Source organism: Ovis aries, chromosome 4 (genome assembly GCF_016772045.2).
Source record: "Ovis aries strain OAR_USU_Benz2616 breed Rambouillet chromosome 4, ARS-UI_Ramb_v3.0, whole genome shotgun sequence".
Classification (NCBI taxonomy): Eukaryota; Metazoa; Chordata; class Mammalia; order Artiodactyla; family Bovidae; genus Ovis; species Ovis aries.
The window spans coordinates 25,000,564-25,022,908 of NC_056057.1; the positions used below are offsets into that span (position 1 = coordinate 25,000,564).

Genomic DNA, 22,345 nt, shown 5'->3' on the forward strand with positions numbered 1-22,345 from the left:
TTAGGTTCCACATATATCCATTATATCTTTTATTAACTTGACAAACTAATTAATAGAGATATAGGATTAAAAAAACTTCTGAATAATACCAAATTTGCAATTATTTGAAAACCTAATTATCTCAGGATTTACTTTTGTTGTTGTAATTTTTCCCTTTATGAGGCTATATTTGGATTGTTTCCCTAATGACCTCCAAAAATTTTTGCCTTCCTTCCATGTATCCACTCCCGTAGGTGGTGCTCTGTTACAGAGCTTGGTCATATGATTTGCTTTAGACAATGGGACATTAGGAAACATGATCTGAGCAGAGGCTTTGAACACCTACACACACTGATGTTTTTTCTCTAAATACTCCTGGGAATACTTCTACCACTATTTGAAGAATGTCAGGGAGCCTATTAGAAGATGAAATCACGCATGCAACAGAGAGAGAGACAAGCTGTCCCAGGTGAGGCTGCCTAGAACAACCAGTTCTTAGTCACCCACCAGCTGAACAGAGTTGCAAAAGGTCTCTAGGTAAGGCCAGAAGTAGAACTGTCCAACTGAGCTCAGATACAAATTTTTGATCCTCTAAACTTTGAGGAAATTAAGCGCTGGTTATTATTTAAAGCCATTAAGACTTTTAAGAGGTTTGTTACACAGCAAAGTCTAAGTGATACAGAATTTTAAAGAGATTCTTAAAAAAAGATTAAAACTGGGTATGTGTGTGTGTACAGTATGAAAAGTGAAGTGAAAGTTTTAGTCACTCAGTCGTGTTTGACTCTTTGAGACCCCATGGACTGTAGCCCACCAGGCTCCTCTGTTCATAAAATTCTTCAGGCAAGAATACTGGAATGGGCAGCCATTCCTATATCCAGGGGATATTCCCCACCCAGGGATCCAACCTGGGTTTCCTCCATTGCAGGCAGATTCTCTACCATCTGAGTCAGCACGGAAGCCCTGTGTATATAGTGTGTGTACATATACATATAATATAATTTTTCATATAATTGCTTATAATTCTTTTCCAAGAATGGCAAGTCAGGAAGAAAGAAGAAATACTCAAAATGCCTTCAAAATTTCCAAACAAAATTTACAGAATTCCTCCTAAAAAGAAATTCTTGCCCAAAGGGAAACCTCTACTCTATGATCAGATAATGACAGGGAACCATAGGACATCTCCAGCAAAGAAAGCACAGATTTTGACTTTTCTCTTAATTAAGAGCAGAGTTATAAATCCCACATTTCTGTAGATTACAAGCAAACTCTAGTTTCTTATTTCCTTTATGTATCACTTTAAATACAGTTACATTTCCTAGAATTCACATTCTCTTTACAAAAACATTAATGTGTAATTCCATCCCTCCATCATATTTTTTCTGTTCCCGGTTTTAAAAAAAAAAAAAAAGAGAGCAAAAAAGCAGATGTCTGATGATGTAGATTTTGGATCCTGCTTTCCATCATGCCAAATGTTGTACACTTATGGAGAGAACTTTGTATGTGAAGTTCAAGGGAAGGAAAATGTTGTGCTCCATAACTTAGGTACTAGTCATAATATTTAATAAAATATAAACTGCCAATAAATAGAACCACATAAAAGTGTTCCTCTGTATATTTTCACTACCCAAAATGATCCTACTAAAAGCTGAAATATAGAAATTAACAGAAGGAAAGCAAATGATTTAAGAAGTTGGATAAAATAACTTGCTCTCCTAAGATAGTATTCATTTGTCCACACCCTGTTGATATTTCTTTGGTTCCAATGGGATCCCTGGAGGAGGTGCACACAGTGAAAGAGGAAATGAGACTCTGCTCCTAAGAGTGCCAATCATAACTGCACTGTCCATAAAGATGTTTGCGTTTGCCTTTCAGGAATGTTTTTCTAAAGATTAGCAACTATTAACCATCAGTAGGCTAGATTCTTCTAGGGAAAATCAGAACCCATATATAAAAGAGTGCTCAGGGAAACTATTCGAGCAAATCATTTGCCATTCAAATAAAATCCAAGAAAGGATCTAAAATGTAATTAATTAAAATATTATTTATGTCTTATTAACTGGTGTTCACAGATCGCTAATCATTTCAAAGTTTCTCTAAATGAGTGGGTACCAGAATTTTTAATTTCTGAGACAAATACACTTTCAAAAGTATTTTGAGCAGTGGGGTAGATATTTACCAATGATGTATGTGCCCTTGTGCCTACCATGTCTCAGTGCCCTTAAATTTAAGTGGTACCATTGAATATTTCCAGACATTAGGGTGAAAATGAAAGCGACATGGGTCATTTCCAGGTGAAAACATTTAGAGGTCAATGCCTGAACCTCCAGCTCTTTCTTACCTCTTGCAGTTACCAAGGACACCACATGTCAGGATGCTAGAAGGTCAGACTGGGTCCTGAGTGATTATTTGGAAAGCTGGACTTGCAAAGTTAGTAGGGAGAGTGACCAAACAGTAAACTTTATGCTTATGTCATTCAGATTTGAGGGTTAATGTATTACTGTGACATAAACCCTATCCTGAGCAGTAAACGAAACTAACATGGGGTTTCCAAATTTCTAGTATGTGAAATAAGGAGATTTTAAAAATAAACAAGATGAATGGAGAGAGTAACATGGAAGCATATACACTGACTTATGTAAATAAACAGCCAATGGGAACTTGCTGTAGGACTCAGGGAACACACACTGGGGCTCTGTAACAACCTAGAGAGTGGGACAGGGTGGGAGGTGGAAGGGAGGTTAAAAAGGGAGGGGACATATGTACACCTATGGTTAATATATGTTGATGTATGACAGAAAGCAAACCAATATTGTAAAGCAATCATAAATCAATTAAAAATAAATGAATATAAAAAATAAACAAAAGTCCTCTCCATATGCCATCATTATATAAAAGACATAATACTTTAGAAACAAAAAATATAAGATACAATCACAGAACAAAGGATGATTCCATAAACTGAATAAACCCAGAGGGATGGGATGGGGAGGGAGGTGGGAGAGGGGTTCAGGATGGGGAACACATGTACCCCCGTGGCAGATTTATGTCAATGTGTGGCAAAACCAATACAATATTGTAAAGTAAAATAAATAGATATGACTATTTTATTCTTCAGGGAGCCCTTGGTAGCTCAGACAGTAAAAAGTCTGCCTGCAGTACGGGAGACCTGGGTTTGATCCCTGTGTTGGGAAGATCCTCTGGAGAAGGAAATGGCAACCCACTCCAATATTCTTGCCTGGAGAATCCCAAGGACATGGGATCGCAAAGAGTCAGACACGACTGAGTGACTTCACTTCACTTTATTTTATTCTTCCTTAATTATATCATTATGCTGGGCAAAAGCTTCATCATGAAAGAGAAAATTGATCTTCCCAATGATATTTGAGAATCACAGATCCAGATATCTAGAATTACAGATCATGATAACCACGCCACGGTGTGATCACTCACCTAGAGCCAGACATCCTAGAATGGAAGTGAAGTGGGCCTTAGGAAGCATCACTATGAACAAAGCTAGTCAAGGTGATGGAATTTCAGCTGAGCTATTTCAACTCCTAAAAGATGATGCTCTTAAGGTGCCAGCAAGTTTCGTAACTCAGCAGTGACCACAGGACTGGGAAAGATCAGTGTTCATTCCAATCCCAAAGAGAGGCAATGCCAAAGAATGCTCAAACTACTGCACAATTGCATTCATCTCACATGCTAGGAAACTAATGCTCAAAATTCTCCAAGCTAGGCCTCAACAATATGTGAACCAGGAACTTCCAGATGTTCAAGATGGATTTAGAAAAGGCAGAGGAACCAGAGATCAAATTGCCAACACCCATTAGATCAAATTCTAGAAAAACATTCACTTCTGCTTTATTGACTAAACCAAAGCCTTTGTCTGTGTGGATCACAGCAAACTGGAAAATTCTTCAAGAGATGGGACTACCAGACCCTGTCTCCTGAGAAATCTATATGCAGGTCAAGAAGCAACAGTAAGAATCGGGCATAGAACAACAGACTGGTTCCAAATTGGGAAAGGAGTACGTCAAGACTATATATCATCGCCTTGTTTATTTAACTTCTATGCATCGTAAGAAATTCTGGGCTGTATGAAGCACAAGCTGGAATCAAGATGGCCAGGAGAAATATCAAAACCCCAGATATGCAGATGATACCACGCTTATGGCAGAAAGTGAAAAGGAACTAAAGAACCTCTTGATGAAAGTGAAAGGGGAGAGTGAAAAAGCTGACTTAAAACTCAACATTAAAAAATCAAAGATCATGGTATCCAGTCCCATCCCTTCACGGCAAATGGATGGGGAAACAATGGAAACAGTGAGAGAATTTATCTTCTTGGGCTCCAAAATCACTGCAGATGGTGACTGCAGCCATAGTAAAAGATGCTGGATCCTCGGAAGAAAAGCTATGACCAACCTAGACAGCATATTAAAAAGCAGAGACATTACTTTGCCAACAAAGGTCCGCATAGTCAAAGCTATGGTTTTTCCAGTACTCCTGTATGGATGTTAAGAGTTGGATCGTAAAGAAAGCTGAGCAACGAAGAACTGATGCTTTTGAGCTGTGGTGTTGCAGAAGACCAGAGAAGGCAAAGGTACCCCACTCCAGTACTCTTGCTTGGAAGAGTCAGACACGACTGAACGACTTCACTTTCACTTTTCACTTTCATGCATTGGAGAAGGACATAGCAACCTACTCCAGTGTTCTTGCCTGGAGAATCCCAGGGATGGGGGAGCCTGGTGGGCTGCCGTCTAAGGGGTCGCATAGGGTCAGACATGACTGAAGCGACTTAGCAGCAGCAGCAGCAGCAGTTGGAGAAGACTCTTGAGAGTCTTGGACTGCAAGGAGATCCAACCAGTCAATCCTAAAGGAGATCAGTCCTGAATATTCATTAGAAGGACTGAAGCTGAAGCTGAAATTCCAATACTTTGGCCACCTGATGGAAGAACTGACTCATTTGAAAAGACCCTGAAGTTGGGAAAGACTGAAGGCAGGAGGAGAAGGGGACAGCAGAGGATGGGATGGTTGGATGGCATCACCGACTGGGTGGACATGAGTTTGAGTAAACTCCAGGAGTTGGTGATGGACAGGGAGGCCTTGAGTGCTGCAGTCCATGGGGTCACAAAGAGTCTTAGACTACTGACAGACTGAATTGAACTGATCTAGATATTTTTTAAATGGTGAGAGAAGACTGTTGACCCAAAGCAACTAAAAATATATAATGACAATGTCCAACATTACCTGTCTTTCAGTGAGATCCAGATTCACTGCTATCTCATATCGCCTCAGTCTGGTCAGATAATTATGATGGGCAAATTCTGCTTCAAGTTCTCTGATTTGCTCTTTGGTAAAAGCTGTTCTTTCCTTTCTGGGTTTGCTGTTGACTTCTGACTTGTAATTTCCTTCCTGGGAGTCTGGTGAAAAAAAGTAAAAGAATTAGATTTAGTTCATTCACTCAAACACATTCAATCATTTAATTTAGAACAGAAACATTTACTGAATAACTACTTTTCCAGGTACTCTATTAAACACAGTAAAAATAGAGAGAAACCAAAGACAGTAAGATTTATCTTGACAGGGTGAGATAAATTGCATTTTTTTCCTATGCGCCCTGAGGTGACTCACAGCCTAACTGGGGCTGTGTCTAGTTTTCTTCTTTTGAAATATCAATATACACACAAAAAATTAACTGTTCTTAATATGCTTCCCTGGTGGCACAAATGGTAAAGAATCTGCCTTCAATGCAGAAAACACTGGTTCAGTCCCTAGGTTGGGAAGACCCACTGGAGAAGGGAATGACAACCCACTCCAATACTTGCCTGAGAATTCCAAGGACAGAGGAGCCTGGCAGGCCCCAGTCAGTGGAGTTGCAAAGAGTCAGACATGACTAAGTGACTAACACTTTCACTTAATATGCTATTGTAATATTAATAACAAGAAAAAACAAAGCCTCTCTATTAAACAAGTTGTTATCTAAAACTATTCAGACACAAGATTTCTTCTAATAAGTTTTTCAACATAAATTCTTGACTTCTAAGTTTAATTGAACAGATGATCCTAAAAATAGTGGTGACTCAGTATGTGATTATTTGAGAAATTCAAATTTAGCAACTAGACCACAAAAGTCAGTTCAAGCTCGGACTAAGCATGCATAAGTGTGTATACTTAAGTGTGTGAGTGTGTGTATGAGTGTGTCTGTGTGAATTTATTGCCTTTTTAATTTTTATTGAAGTGCAATCTCCTTAAAGGCAATAACAATGCTCTATTCTTGCATAATTCTTAGGGCAAAGTGGAATCTATAAATAAAATTTTGCTCATTTAACTCAAAATATGAAAAGAATTTTAAATGATTTTTCACTATATATGAGATAAACATAAGATGCATAACATCTAACATAGCTAGCCAAACACAACATCTTATAATGTCCTATAAAAATGATAATTTATAGTATATCATGGCATTTTTTCCCCTAAGAGTTCAAGACATAATTAACGTAGACTATTTTCTTTATCAGACTTCCCCTGTGGCTCAGCAGTAAAGAATCTTCCTGCAATGCAGAAGATGGGGGTTCGATCCCTGGGTCAGAAAGATCCCTTGGAGAAGGAGCAACCCAGTCCAGTTTTCTTGCCTGGGAAACTGCAAGGTCAGAAAAGCCTGGCAGGCTACAATTCATGGGGTTGCAAAAGAGCTGAACATGACCAAGTGACTAAACAACAAAATCAAATCTTACTTGTCCATATAATATCCCTGATATGTAGGTTAGAAGATATTCTTAATACTCATGCATATCTATAGTGAAAAAAATTCCACATATACCAAGTAATATATAATCATACCAGCTCTAATAATTCATGTCAAATTTATCCTCAGTGAAATATAAACATAATCAAGATAAAGTAGCATGTCTGTATACTCTCGAAAATTCAGTTTTCTAGTTATTTTTGAGCATCTACATATAAATACTAATGCTTTAATCACACAGGGATACAATGAACTCTTCTATGAAGCCAAATGAGATAAATGATATAGAAAAAATAATGGATCAATCGTATTACCATCAGATTACCTAAAAGGGGACATTTTTTTAAAAACTGACAAATGTAGTAAGGTAAAGCTTTATGATTTCCTAAAGGAAATCAGTCCTGAATATTCACTGGAAGGACTGATGCTGAAGCTGAAACTCCAATACTTTGCCACCTGATGTGAAGAACTGACTCATTTGAAAAGACCCTGACACTGGGAAAGACTGAAGGCAGGAGAAGGGGACAACAGAGGATGAGATGGTTCGATGGCATCACCGACTCAATGGACATGAGTCTGAGTAAACTCAGAGTTGGTGATGGACAGGGAGGCCTCGCATGCTGCAGTCCATGGGGTTGCAAAGAGTCGGACAGGACTGACTGACTGAACTGAACTGAACAGCTTTATGAAGGGTCTTTTAAAGCAATATTTGCTTCTTCATCTAATGATACTTAAATATGCTATGGGCAAAGATGTTGGGTTTTTTTTTAGTGCTCTTTTCCTGTCTGGCTGAGGGAAGTCTAACTGAAGTTAAGAGGGGCCTGCATAATGGAAATCCACTAGACAAGGTGGCCTAAGCTAAACAGTTTTGATTTGATTCTTACCAGGATCAAAGCTGGCCAAATGCAAAGTTTTCTAGGTCTAAGTAGCAGCCCTGGGTTGGAAAGATCCCCTGGAGAAGAAAATGGCAACCCATTCCAATATTCTTGCCTGGAAAATTCCATGGACCAAGGAGCCTGGCAGGCTACAGTCCATGGGGTCGCAAAGAGTCTGATATGACTGAGCGACTAACACACACACACACAAGTAAGCAGCAGTGGCAAGAGGTCAAGACTTTGGCATGCAGGACCATTATTTTTTCTCTGCGGATCATGGGCGTGCTTCACTGAGTGGTACGGTGGCGCTGTCGGAAATTCTTCAGACTCATAGATCGCATTTCTGGGCTTGTCACATAACCCTATACTGACTGGCTCCCTACCTTAGCAGGGCAGGCAAGCTTTATCCAGTGTGAAAAGTGGTTTGCGACATGTCAGACACAGGCTGACTGTATTTTACTCTAAGCTACTGGGACCGGATGAGTTAGTTATTATGTGATGTGTGAGCTCTCAGGTCGGCTGTGTTTACACAATGCCAATTTACCTGGCTCTAAGTGGAACCTGCTGTCCATAATCCACTCTTCTAGCTACAGATTTGCAAACTTTCACATCTTCCGTGCATTTTGCTACTCTGGTAACGTGTGAACAAAACTTTCCGATGATTGCTTTCTTTTTTTTCCCCCTTAACTTTTCCATGGGCTGTTCTGGCAGAAGCAAACTCAGTCACAGCCCAGAATATTCAGATAGGTCCCTCTCACAAGGATGCTTGTTCTCACGTGAATCAAAAGTATTTTCGCCAATTTGGAGCCACATTCAGTTTGAAATCTGTGGCTAATTATTCTTTATGAGGGGACAATGCTTTACTCCCTTCAGTAATATAAGTCTGGAAACTGACAGCAAAGCCAGAGCATTTTTTCTCATGAGCAATTCAATTTGAATGATTCATGGTTAACACATTCCCTTATATAAGCATGAATGAACAAACTCACATTGAGGAAAGCCTATTAAGTGGTGTTTATTTTTGAAACCAATTTCTTTTAACTTCTCAGTATTCAACAGTACTTCAAAAATACCACAGACACACACAAACATACAAAACTTGGGCCAGTACTTGGAAGAAGGGTTACATGCAGTGTATCTATCTATATGCATGCCCCCTGAAACTAGAAATATACAAGAAGATGGTTTATACACCCCATGACTGAATTTGAACAAAAGTCTGGCTATAATTCAACATTTATATCCAAAAGCAACTTAACCAAGTGCCTGAATTCCAAATCTAAGTAGCTCACAAAGTGAAATCCAATGACTAAAACCACATGAATTCTGCACAGTTACATTTACAATGATCACCCAGGAATCATTACATTGTAATTTACATGACAAAGAGTGGGTATGTGCATCTTGACTTCATTACCTAAAAGAGACTGTCAATGCAATTTAAGTAGAATAGGACCAATGTCAATTAATTCTGTGGGCACTTACACTCTTGGATCTATGATTCTGTTGTGGTTTCCACCCATGATGCTCCCACTTTTTCCTTCCTATTAAAAACATGCTCCTTGGGATTGCATTTCTGGATTTCTATAATCTTGAATTTCAAACATCTTTTTGGACGTTTCTTGCCTGCACTTTCCAAAGTCCATCATTTGCTGACCCTTCAGCTCCTTCTGCCTTCACCTGACTACCTCTTCCTTGGTGGAAAATGGGTGGGAGCCTTGGATGAGGCTTTTGGCAAATGGCAATTTAGCTTCCATCTGTTTCCCAGCTGTTTCAACTGAGGCAAAACTCCCTCCGTTTTCTTCAGCCTCTCCCATATCCTACGCCAAATGGTAGGTGTTGAGGGAGGGGAGTCTGGAAACTGCCTTCCTTTCTTCCCTACAACCACAAACAAAATGTCACCATCTGTACAGTACATTGCAGTGTAAAATATTACAATTGTTATTTCTCGTCTCAGATACTTTAATGCACATGTGGGCGCACTCTCACACTCCCTCGTCGCTTGGAGGAAATGTTGACTTATGTGTTCAGGTAGAGCTGGCAGCCCCAGATCTCTAACCTTTTGCTCCCTGGGACTATGCTAATGGACGAAGTCTGCTATACTTCCGTGGAGGATAAAAATTGCCCTCCAAGGATCGTTTCTGTCTAGCATTTAGAACTTCTCCACATGTGACTTTTTATTTCCCCTAGTGCAAGAGGATGCCAAAAGATAATAATGTTTTATGGAAGACAAGTAATGTAAGGGCTAGGTTTGTTCACTAGTGGCACAGAATACCTCTTAGCAAAAGAGAAATAATAAAAGTCTGATTGAGTATATTTTTGGCTACCCTGAGTCAACTTATTAACTCGTTTAAATGAAGAACATAATTTACCAATGTCTGTAAAAATATCAAAATGTAAAGGAATGCTCTTATAGCTCAGACTAAAATGAATCCTTATTTCATATTCTGAAGAAAGAATGAATGTTAAGCCATAGTCTATAGTTCTTTGCAACTTTTTGTATTAATGTTTTGTAGGCTATTCAAAATGAGAGATGCTCTGCTATTAACAAAGCTCCACAAATAGCAGATATTGGAAGCTAATAATTATATTTACAGAGACATAAGAATTGTGGATAGAGGTAGGGAACTTAATAGAATAATCCTATTGATGCTAGTAATTTTCACATTTAAACGGGAAATCGCCTGTCTTATGAGAAACTTATCCAACTTGCTACTCAAGAGTTTTAATGAGTGGGCATTTCAAACTTTCCAGGGGTTTTTTTCAGGGTAAGCGATCTTCCCCAGGGGTTTTTTAATCCTCTAGCTGATTCACTCTCCAGATCTGAGAACCACAGCCATGCTAAGCTTCTATTACTAATGAATGCGTCTCATACATTAAGTGAAAAGAAAAAGGGGGGGAGGTTGAAAATTACTGTGCTAAATCTAGAATAGAAATTAGCATTGAAACTATCCACTATTTCTTACAGCACTGATATGAAAAATCTATAGCCATTATAACAGTTTCTCTTTACTTATGAAGAAGTGAAAGTGAAAGTCACTCAGTCGTGTCAGACTCTTTATAACCACATGAACTGTATAGTCCAAGGAATTCTCCAGGCCCAAATACTGGAGTGGGTGATCTTTCCCTTCTCCAGGGGATCTTCCCAACCCAGGGATGGAACCCAGGTCTCCTGCATTGTAAGTGGATTCTTTACCAAGCCTAATTATCAAAGATTAAAAAAAAAGAAATTTCTATTTTTGATAACAGTTTAGTTTTGATAATAGTAATAGTTGTATTTAACATGCAAAAGTCATCCTATGGGCTGGACCAGTGATTATCAACTGGTGGATATACTCTTTCATCATCCAGTCTCCCTGCTCATTGCCTCCTTGATTATTCATGGGGTTGTCTAGCTATGCTTTCAGGAATGAAATAAGTCAGATAAATCTCACATTATGAAACAGAAGATATATTTATTTTTCTAACATTTGTGTTGCCAATTGTATGTTTTGAACAGATAATTTTTAAAGAACATCCTATTTATTTCTGTTAAAGGCATTTAGGCTTTTACTTGCTAGGAGATAATTGAAAGATTAACCATATATAGCTGAAACTTTTATGAAATAGAATAGTTACTATTATATTACAGTAAATTTTAGTTTACAGATTTGACTTTTTTCCAATACATTTGGGGCATGTTTTGTACAACTAATTCTGAAAGTGAGAAGAATCAAAATTCAGTATATATGACCATGTCAATATTTAGCAGTAGCTACCCACATAAACAAGTATTACAACTGACAACATTACACAATCATCCAAAATTACATGATGTAATTGCATAAAGGGAAAGAATATGAAGACCTGAGATACTTTTTAAAATCTGTACACTTTTAGATTACATTTTAGAATGAGAGAAAAAGAGAGACTGATAATACCATAGAATTATTCTTAAATTGTTACCTATTTAATAACTTACTATGAATATGGATATAAATAATATGAAAACAAATATCTCAGAATTTCCTTAAAAATAGGTTATTTGGGTCTCTAAAGTCATCCATACCTTATATGTAGATGATTTCTCACAGTAGGTAATAATCTTACCTTAGCATTGCATTGCATTCCTAGAATAAACTGGCAGATACTACAACTAAGTCCTTCTCTTTGCTTCCTTCTTCCTCCATAATTTTAAGATAACAGCTGCTGCTGCTGCTAAGTCGCTTCAGTCGTGTCCGACTCTGTGCGACCCCATGGATGGCAGCCCACCAGGCTCCCCAGTCGCTGGGATTCTCCAGGCAAGAACACTGGAGTGGGTTGCCATTTCCTCCTCCAATGCATGAGAGCGAAAAGTGAAAGTGAAGTCGCTCAGTAGCAGTTAAAGGAATTTTAGCCAATTTAAATCAGATATGGGCATTTGAACAGTCTTACTTCTAATCCATGAATACGAATGCCTTTCCATTTATTTGTGTTTTCTTCAATTTCTCTCATCAATATCCTAAGTTTTTCATGTACAGGTCTTTCACCTTTTTGATTAAATTTATTCTTAAATACTTTATTCTTTTTGATATGATTGTAAATGAGGTTGTTTGTTTTCTTGAGTTCTCTTTCTGATAACTTATTACTAGTGTATATCACTGCTCTGCGGTAGCCTAAATGAGTGCCATGCTGCGCTAAGTCGCTTCAGTCGCGTCCGACTCTTTGCGACCCCATGGACTGTAGCCCATCAGGCTCCTCTGTTCATGGGAATCTCCAGGCAAGAATACTGGAGTGGGTTGTTGTGCCCTTCTCCAGGGGATCTTTCCGACTCAGGGATTGAACCCATGTCTCCTGTGGCTCCCGCATTGTAGGTGAATTCTTTATTGCTGAGCCACCTGGGAAGCCCAACCTAAATGAGAAGGAAGTCCTAAAAAAGACAGGATATATTTGCCATAGAGCAGAAACTAATACAACATTGTAAAGTCACTATACTCCAACAAAATTTAACTTAGAAATGCAACATATGTTTCGTATATTAATTTTGTGTCCTGCAACTTCCCTGAATTTATTTGTTAGTTCCAACAGTACTTTGGTAGAGTCCTTGGGGGTTTTCCATATACAGTATCAGGTCATCTGAAATAGTGACAGTTTTCACTTCTTTTGGTCCCATGCAATACTTGGGGTATACTTAAACTAAAATGCTATTCATTGTTTATCTGGATTTTAAATTAAACTGGGAGTCCTGTGCAATATCCGACAACACTAAAGTGGAGCTGGGGCTTGCTCTAGCATCTGGTGAGTAGAAGGCAGGGATGCTGCTAAACATCTTACAATGCCCAGGATAGCCATCACCACCCATTTATCTTGAATGGGTTCGTATTTCCCTGCATATAAATATAGTAAGAATTATCCAGTCCAAAATCTCAGTAGTGCTAAGGGTAGGAATTATGAACTATGTGCAGTCTGTTCCTTCACTTGGTATACCATTTAATCTCTTGGGTTTTAAATTTTAAAATCCTAACACTGATTTGGTACTTTTTTATCTGAATGTGTATAACCATGGCATTATAGAAATAAATTGGAGTTAATATTACTTGTCTTCATCTGCCATCAATTACGTGATAGACGTGTGCTTTGAAAAATTAGTTAATATAAAGCAATATTTAGTGGCACTTTCTGTTTTGTTTTTTTTTTTTAAGCTGAGGGTCATTCAAATTTTTATAACAGATGAAGGCCCCTTAGGGTTATCATGGAAATCACAATCCATGATTTCAGCATGAAAATCAAAGATCCAGAAGAGATTCAAAAAATTAGGTGCTTAGCATTGGGAATATGAAGATGAATTAAGGCAAATATCTTACTGTTAAATTACCTAGAGTCTAGAATCCAGAGGTGCAAAGCAGACATGAAGATAAATAAAAAGCTCAATAATTTATAAGAGTTACTGCTATAAAAATATATTAAAGTCACTTGCCAAAAAATATACAGTGAATTGCCAAAAGAAAAAAAAGGGCTCAGAACAACAGTGTAAGTACAATCCCTTACACCCTTAGAAGATACAGACTTGTCTTCTATAATATAAAATAAACTTTATGGAAGTTCTGTTGTTGTATGTCCGAGGGATTTATCAAGCTGCTAGCAGAATTGGTGCTGAGTTTTCTGGGCCCTCATTGCAAAAACTGTATGGTGCTGTCCAATATAAAAAGGGATCTCAGTGCTTTTTGCCCCATTGACAGATGTAAATTAGAGATGTCACAATTCTTCCGGCCACCGTCAAGTTACCTAGATTTCTGATTTCTGAAAAGCACTTCTTTCCTTCCTCATCCTCTCAGGGACACAGTAAGACCATGTAACTCCAAGTCATTTGCTGACATAAGAGCCGAACAGGAGGTGAATGGGGAGTGGATCTGGAGGTTTGCACCTGCTTGCTCACCCCCAATTACTAAATAAATGAGAACAATGCTGCTGCTGCTGCTCTTAAGTCGCTTCAGTCATGTCCGACTCTGTGCGACCCCATGGACTGCAGCCCACCAGGCTCCTCCGTCCATGAGAACAATAGTTGACATCAAACATTTATATTCTAGTAGGGGAAATAAGGGTTTCCCTGTTAGCTCAGACAGTAAAGACTCTGCCTGCAATGCAGGAGACTTGGATTTGATCCCTGGGTTGGGAAGATCACCTGGAGAAGGGAACGGCTACCCACTCCAGTATTCTTGCCTGTAGAATTCCATAGACAGAGGAGCCTTGCAGGCTACAACTGAGTGACTTTCACTTTCCCTTTCAGAAGAAATAAATAGCAGCAGAATGTGGTAAGCATTGTATTTAAGAAACAAGATCATTTCTTGGGATCCCAGAGGAGCGGTGCACTTTTAGACTAATAAGATGGGGGAAAATATAATGGAAAGCTGTATGTCAAAAACTCTTCCCTAAGGCTCCTGCTCCCATTGAAGGTACAATGTTAATTCTTGTGAAAGCCATTGCTATCAAGTGCAATCCAAGTAGGTGCATGAGCCTGATTCTGTTGCATTCCCTTGTTCTAGGATGTAGCTAGAGGCACAAAATTAGTTCTGGGCTTCTGTAACTAAGCCTAGAAGTGTATAGCAAAATTGGAGAAAATTACATTTACCCTGAAGACGTGTGCTGATTTTGTTTTTGTGTTAAATACCTGAATTTGGTGCATGCTAACTCACTTCAGTCGTGTCTGACTCTTTGCAACCTCATGGACTATAGCCTGCCAGGCTCCTCTATCCTTGGAATTCTCCAGGCACGAATACTGGAGTGGGTTGCCATGCCCTCCTCCAGAGGATCTTCCTGACTCAAGTATCGAACCCGTGTCTCTTGCATTTGCAAGTGGGCTCTTTACCACTAGCACAACCTGGAAAGCTCTTCAATTTGGTGTGAGAACTAAATCTATGTTAGATTTGACTCAAGATAAGTTGCATTATATTTCCATTTAGTATGTCTTTGGATTCTTTTGAAATTTTTAGCAAAAATACTGTCTTTATTAAATATATTTGGAATTTACAATGTCAATCATATTAGTTTCATCAAAGTTTATTAGTTCTTTGATATTTCACCCTGTATTTATGCCACAAAGGAAGAACCATTTGATTGCACCTTACTATCAGACAGGGCTATACAGTAAATAAATAATTGAAAAGGCAAGGTAGTGAATTTAAAATAAAATCAACTGTTCACATCTCATTACTTAAAAACAAAGGGACTCCATTTAGAAGAAGTTGTAAGGTAAAACTGGATTCATATATTGACAGGCACAAAAAGTGGGAACTGAAATGAGTTATTGCTGATATCTATTATATTTTATTTTTATTAATATACTTTTACTGAGGAAAACAGACATAATATTATAGCAGTTTCAGATATACAACATAGTGATTCAGCATATATATATATATATATATATATATATATATATATACACACACACTGTGGAATGATTCCTACAATGATTCTAGTTATTTTCTGTAACCACACAATTTTAATACAATATTATTGACTTTATTCCCATATTTTACATCCCCAGGACTTGTTTATTTTATAACCAGAAGTTTGTACTTGTTGATCTCCTTCACCCATTCCGTGGACCCCAGACCTATGACTTCCCTCTGGCAAACACCAATATGTTCTCTGTATCTGTGAGATAACATATTCATAAATGCAAGTTATACATCTCTCTCTAGGGATGACCAACTTGAATCAGAAGTTACTGTAAATGCCTTATGTATAAACAACACCACCTTTATACCACAGCCAAGCCTTTTTCTCTTCCCAGCCAATGACTAGACTGCTCATGAAGTGTTTTTCTTAATTCCATGTTTCAATGATACATTAAAGCCCATAAGAGCTATGATAAATTCATTATTTTAGTAAATATATATCATTAAATTAATGAAGTTGGCTTAATTAATAAATCTTGAATTAAAATGCATGTATTTTAGAACTTGAACAGATTCCCACAAATCTTTTAGTTCCACTTCCTGTAGTTATGGAGGAGAAATAAAAAGACTCAGAATGACTAAATGTCCTCATCAGAGATCACATACTATTAGGTGATGTTTTTAGGGCTCAAGTGTCATTCAGCTATAGAAAGAGACACGAAAGCATTCTTTCAGATCCCTAAATATCCTTACCTATTGCATGGCCTCTTCACAAGAACAAGGATTCAAGAAACATCATTATTTAATTGTGATGTTAAATATAGCTATCCCTTCCCAGGTATCACTAGTGGTAAAGACTCTGCCTACCAGCGTAGGAGATGTAAGAGACATGGGTTCAATCCCTGAGTCGGGAAGATCCTCTGGAGAAGGACAAGGCACTCCAGTACTCTTGCCTGCAGGATCCATGGACAGAGAAGCCTGGTGGCCTACGGTCTATAGAGTCACAAAGAGTCAAACGCAACTGAACCACTGAATCGACTTAGAACAAACATGGCTGTGAAAACTACGCAGAATATTTATGACCCAAGATGCCAAATGAGCAGATGTGAAGAGCACAGTTTCTGCCATTTGTCTGCTTATTCAACCATGAACTTGCCTTTTCCTCATATTTAACACAGAATTAAAGTGAACAGGATTAAATTAAGTAAATCACTTAGCACCGTAACTGCATACTCTAGGCACTGCAAGCTCTAGCGATTATTAGTGGGGACTGGGCTCTAAGAACCTCAGCAACTGAAAATGATAGATTCGATAGAATTAGGAGTTAGACATTTTTTTCAAGCATATGAAAATTTAGTTCTAGAAACAAGTCTACCCAAAACCCAGGAAGTTTAGGATTTACACAGTAACTAGCAGAGTTTTATTTTACATTGAAAACTGGACAAATCTTTAAAGGGACTTTTGGCTAGTCTACATATGAAGCTGCAGGTTAGTTGTGATATTTCCAATGAAATTGTTGAGATGACACTTCACAAGGCCCAGTGGGATAACTATGAATTTTTGTCTCCTCTGAAGGTTAAAAACTGGAGTCAAATTATGTGTGCGTGTGTGTGTGTGTGTGTGTGTGTGTGTGTGTATAACTGTGTGTGCTTCTTCTCCTGCAAAGAATCCTAGTAGCCAGGTATATAGTTTTAGGTAAAGAAGAGTCATTTTCTGCCTTGATATCTGAGTACATAAAATGTATAACTAACATTCTTAAATGGGTTAAAAAATAAGATCATGTGTTTACTGAACAACATTATGAACCCATTATATTGTCCACTCACAACTTTCTTCATATAGAAAGTTTGAGAAGTAAATCACATAAGTATTTTTTAACCACAATAGTAATTATAGAAATAATTATATGGGAATATTAATAGCAAATGACTTATAAACTGATTTGCTTTAATTTCCAAGTATAAAAAACAGATATAAAATATTAAGTAATAGATAACAGTAATAAAATAAAAAAGATTGAAAAATCCCAATCAACTCAGGATTCTAGCCCAGGCACCAAGCAGTAGTTGGTTTCCTCTTGATTGCTGCTGGTAGAGTTCAGTGCTTTGTGATGTATTTCTCTACTGCAGCTGTCTTGGCAAGAAGGAAAACCATCTCAGGGTAACCAATCTGTATTAAGTCAATTTGTGACTGCTTCCATAAAGGAATTTTCCCAATTGGGATAAGGCTAAGAATTTAGGACTTACATTCAAGGAACATTACTTATATACACTCAACAGGCAGAATTCTGTTTGCACTAGAGTAGTACATGCTTTCTAAAAAAATAAAAAATACAATAAAAATAAAATCAGTGCTCTGTGATTAAGTCAACTTGTGATTTAGTAATTTTCCAAAATACAATGAAAAATTCTGATGCGAGTATGTTTGAACATAATAATATTAAAAAGACAAGGAAGTGCTGCTGAAGGTTCCCAACATATACAACTCATATATCATCATCTTTCTCCCCATAATTATTACCAGTATTTACTATCTAATATGTATTTTGAGCTGGGAAAACCTGCAACAAAATTTACTTTGAAAAATATCTGAAACATGAGCTCTAACCAAAAAGATGAAACAATTTAAAAGAGTTTCTGATGGTAACATGTGAAGAACTACTGGGTTATGCGATAAAGAATATGTACACAAAGTTGGTTGCTGACAGAGACCAGTGAAACCAGAATAGCTGCAATGAATAAGAAAAAAAGATGAGAGTCTATTTACTATATAAACGTTATTCTGAGAGATGAGGAAGAGATTGACATCAGAGACACTGGATATAGAGTTACACATTTTGGACAAAAGAAGGCAGGAATGATGGTCAGGTCTGGGATCTGCTGGTCTGTGAAGAAAGGAGTATTAGAAATTAACAATCTTGTTGAGCTCTGAGGCTCAATAATAAAGCGGCATTTGCATACCAATTTATGCTATAATCCATCTCTGAATCAGGCTGTTACTGCTACTGCTAAGTCACTTCAGTCGTGTTCGACTCTGTGCGACCCCATAGACGGCAGCCCACCAGGCTCCCCCGTCCCTGGGATTCTCCAGGCAAGAACACTGGAGTGGGTTGCCATTTCCTTCTCCAATGCATGAAAATGAAAAGTGAAAGGGAAGTCGCTCAGTCATGTCCGACTCTTAGCGACCCCATAGCCTACCAGGCTCCTCCATCCATGGGATTTTCCAGGCAAGAGTACTGGAGTGGGGTGCCATTGCCTTCTCCGCTGAATCAGGCATCCATAGCCAAATACTATATGATGAGAGTGTGGTTTGTTAGACATAAACATGAAAAGCTCATTATGTAATGTGCTCGGACATAGAACAATATGACATAGTGCTTATCCTAAGGTAGATTACAGACAAGTTGGGGATGAAATCGGCTTAAGATAAATCCACAGGTAATTAAAAGTAATCATTTTGGGTATACTATCATGGCAGTTTGATGTTTGCTGTCAAAAGTTGGTATTTTGGAAAGCATAATCTGTGCTTTTGTTAAGAGTAACTTGTGAGAAATACCTGGATAATATTATTATTTGTCCCTTTCATGGGGGGGGAGCAATTTTAGAAAGATACATATGTATATTTGCATATTAACTTGTGATAAACATCTACCCATGGAGCCTTCCTTTATTCCCACCTGTGGCATAAAACATTTTGTCAAGCCTTAAGAATTGCTAACTACATAAGGAGCTTCTAAAATTTTACTGTGTGTATGTGCGTGTGTACTAAGTTTCATCTGATTCTTTGTAACCCTTTGGACCTTAGCCTGCCAGGATCCTCTGTCCATGGGATTTTTCCAGCAAGAAATACTGAAGTGGGTTGCCATTTCCCCGTCCAGGGGATCTTTCCGACACAGGGATCAAACTTGCGTCTCCTGTGTCTCCTACATTGCAAGCAGTTTTTTTTTGTTGTTGTTTTTTTTTACCAGCTGAGCCACTGGGGAAGCCCCAAAATACTTTTTAGAAGTCCTAAATGAAATTACACTTATACAGAAACTTAAGAACTTAAATGCAATTATCTATGCATTCAGAATATTTTCAAGACTAACGTGAAGGTAACACAGTTAAGAATTTCACTAGGAAATTCACTTTCACTGAAGTCTGAAAAATAAAAATGATCATAATTACTTTTTATATTAGATTTGCAAAATTTTCTACACTTATTTTGAATGTCTACAAAGACAGCATATAAATGATATAAGATAAATTCTGTGACAAAGTAAAGATTTCATCTGGGTCCTGCGGACAATTCATGGCTTGTAATTTTACACTGAGTTAAGGCATTCTGTCAAAACTCAGAATTTAATAATTTTCTTACATGTCACAGAGCAGAGCTCATAATTTTTGGAATGAAAGTTAGGTATTAAATAGCATTCAGTATTTCACTACTATGTGGAGGGAGAGGGGCTTGAAGTATAAACATGTTTGTTGTACTTAATACTTGTGGGTCAACACCTGTGTTGTACAACAGGAGTATAAAATTTACTCCTAAAATGTAATTTTCCAACACCCACACACATATAAAGTGTATCCTCTGCTTTCTTGCAATAATTTTCAATCAGTGGAAAAAAGTCTTAATCGTATACATTTTAAAAACTTTTGCATTGATTAAACAGAATTATGATTATAATTAAAGGTATGTACATTTTACAGTTTTACATATTATTTATAAATTTTATATATTTAGGAAGGAAGAATGACCGAGAGAAAGTAGCAGGAGCTTTGAAACCAGCCAATCTGAATTAGAAATCCACTATAGCTAGTTACAACCTGTGTGGTCGTAAGTCTTTTGAAATTCAGAGTCCCCATTTACAGAATTCACATATGATTGCTGCACAGAGGAAAATGAGCAAATTTACAGTGTGTATATCTGAGATGTATTATGAATCCAATAATATACACCTATTATTAATAACATTATTAAACTTAAAATGTATCATGAGATTTAACTGAAATTTTACTAAATCACATTTATTAGTCTTTTAATTTTATTTGAATCACTTAGCTGTCACTTCCCACCTAACTTCTAGTTAAATACATCTTGATTTGTTTTTTAAAAATGATATTGATTTCAAAAGAAGGTAATAATATTTTCTAGCTCTTTCAACCAGCATACATTTTAAAAGACCCAGCTGTGCTCATAATTTCTTTGGCCAATCAACAAGGTTTAATTATGTTTCCTTTTTAAAAATAAATGGGTTTTGCAAGTCTGTATGATTTTATTTCTTTCATACTTCGTTTTTACAGTTTTGCTACTAAAAACTGTAGTCAAAATTAAAGCGTACATTTTTCCTGAGTGTAATTAAATGTCATTGTCTTTTCTTTTTTTTTTTTCAAAGTGGTGGTGGTTTAGTCGCTAAGTCATGTCTAACCCTTGCAGTCCCATGGACCTGTCAGGCTCCTCTGTCCATGGGATTCTTCGGGCAAAAATACTGGTGTGGGTTGCCATTTCCTTCTCCAGGGGATCTTCCCAACCCAGGGATCAAACCCAGGTCTCCTGCATTGCAGGCAGATGATCTACCAACTGAGCTATGAGGGAAGACCTCATATTTTCAAAGTAAGCCCCCCCAAAAGTGTATATATGTTTGTGTGTGCGCATAGATATATATTTATACTCTAGATATTTAAACTATTTTGTTTTATCTAGTCATCATTTTCTGCATAAGCAAATTTTGGCAGATATGTGAAGCATGTCTAGATTTTTAAAATTTCAATTATTTATGCAATATTTGAATCCTCTTTTTGAATGATTGCAAATGAATTTTATCCAATTTACCACTTTCATGTTGTATATATTCTTACCATAGGGTGATGTCAACTAGCTCTGAAACCTCCTGAAAATTTAACATTGCCTTTCTAGAGCTACTACTAACTGGCTCTCTAGCACACTGTTGTGACACCTCACTATTCCATAAAGCTAGATTCTGGTATTTAGAAGCTGTCATAAGAGCACGGATAAGAGTCAGACACGACTGAGCGACTTCACTTTCATGCATTGGACAAGGAAATGGTAACCCACTCCAGTGTTCTTGCCTGGAGAATCCCAGGGACGGGGGAGCCTGGTGGGCTGCCGTCTCTGGGGTCGCACAGAGTTGGACATGACTGAAGTGACTTAGCAGCAGCAGCAGCAGCAGCAGCAGCAACCATCTATAGTTAGAACCTTCTAGAAAAGAAAGAGTAGGTTTATCTATTCTTAGTCTAATCTAACATAATTCTTCTGGCTATGGTGATCTGGCAATTCATCAAGACAGGTAAATCACAAAGGCTAAGCTCATGTCACTGTGACAGAGAAAGAGCTAGAAGTTGCTATAAATCTTTCATCCTGTGCAACACACAGGGAGCTGATGCTAATCATAGATTACTGAGGTATGCAGCAACGGCCACCACATCTGAGTGTTTTGTTGTTTAAATGAAACAATAGCTGTGCCAAATCCAAAGCACAGAATGAAAGATGTAAAGAAGAAAAAGACCGTTTTCAACACCTGAGTAATGGAAACTACAAGCACAGACAACTAAAAGTACTGAAAACTAAAAAACCTCCAAATTTACTGCCATTGAAATAATAACTTCATTTAAAGATGGATGTTGATATTTTCTCTTAAAGAAATTTCCACATTGAAATTACTTAAGCAACTTGTGACCTAAAACAAAGAAAAATATAAACAATTGTTTGGAAGACAACAGAGTATCTAAAATGTCAGGACTGGCAAGAAAGGAAAAAAAAAAAAAAACCATTTCTTCACTGCTTTCTTGGTTATCATGCTATTTTAAGTAGCAGAAAATGTAAGTAAACCGTACAGTGTACCTAGTTTCTAGAAAGAGTTGGCTTACAAATAGCAAACAGAA

The 22,345-nt window shown here is 37.5% G+C and overlaps 1 protein-coding gene across 1 annotated transcript in view; it reads right to left on the reverse strand.

Annotated features, from left to right (window-relative positions):
- The window catches only part of MEOX2 (mesenchyme homeobox 2), a 76,056-nt gene that overhangs the window by 14,808 nt on the left and 38,903 nt on the right, over positions 1-22,345 (reverse strand). The window contains exon 2 of the mRNA XM_004007766.5: positions 5,227-5,399. Coding sequence (XP_004007815.2) covers positions 5,227-5,399 — 173 coding nt within the window. The remainder of the gene's footprint in view (positions 1-5,226; positions 5,400-22,345) is intronic.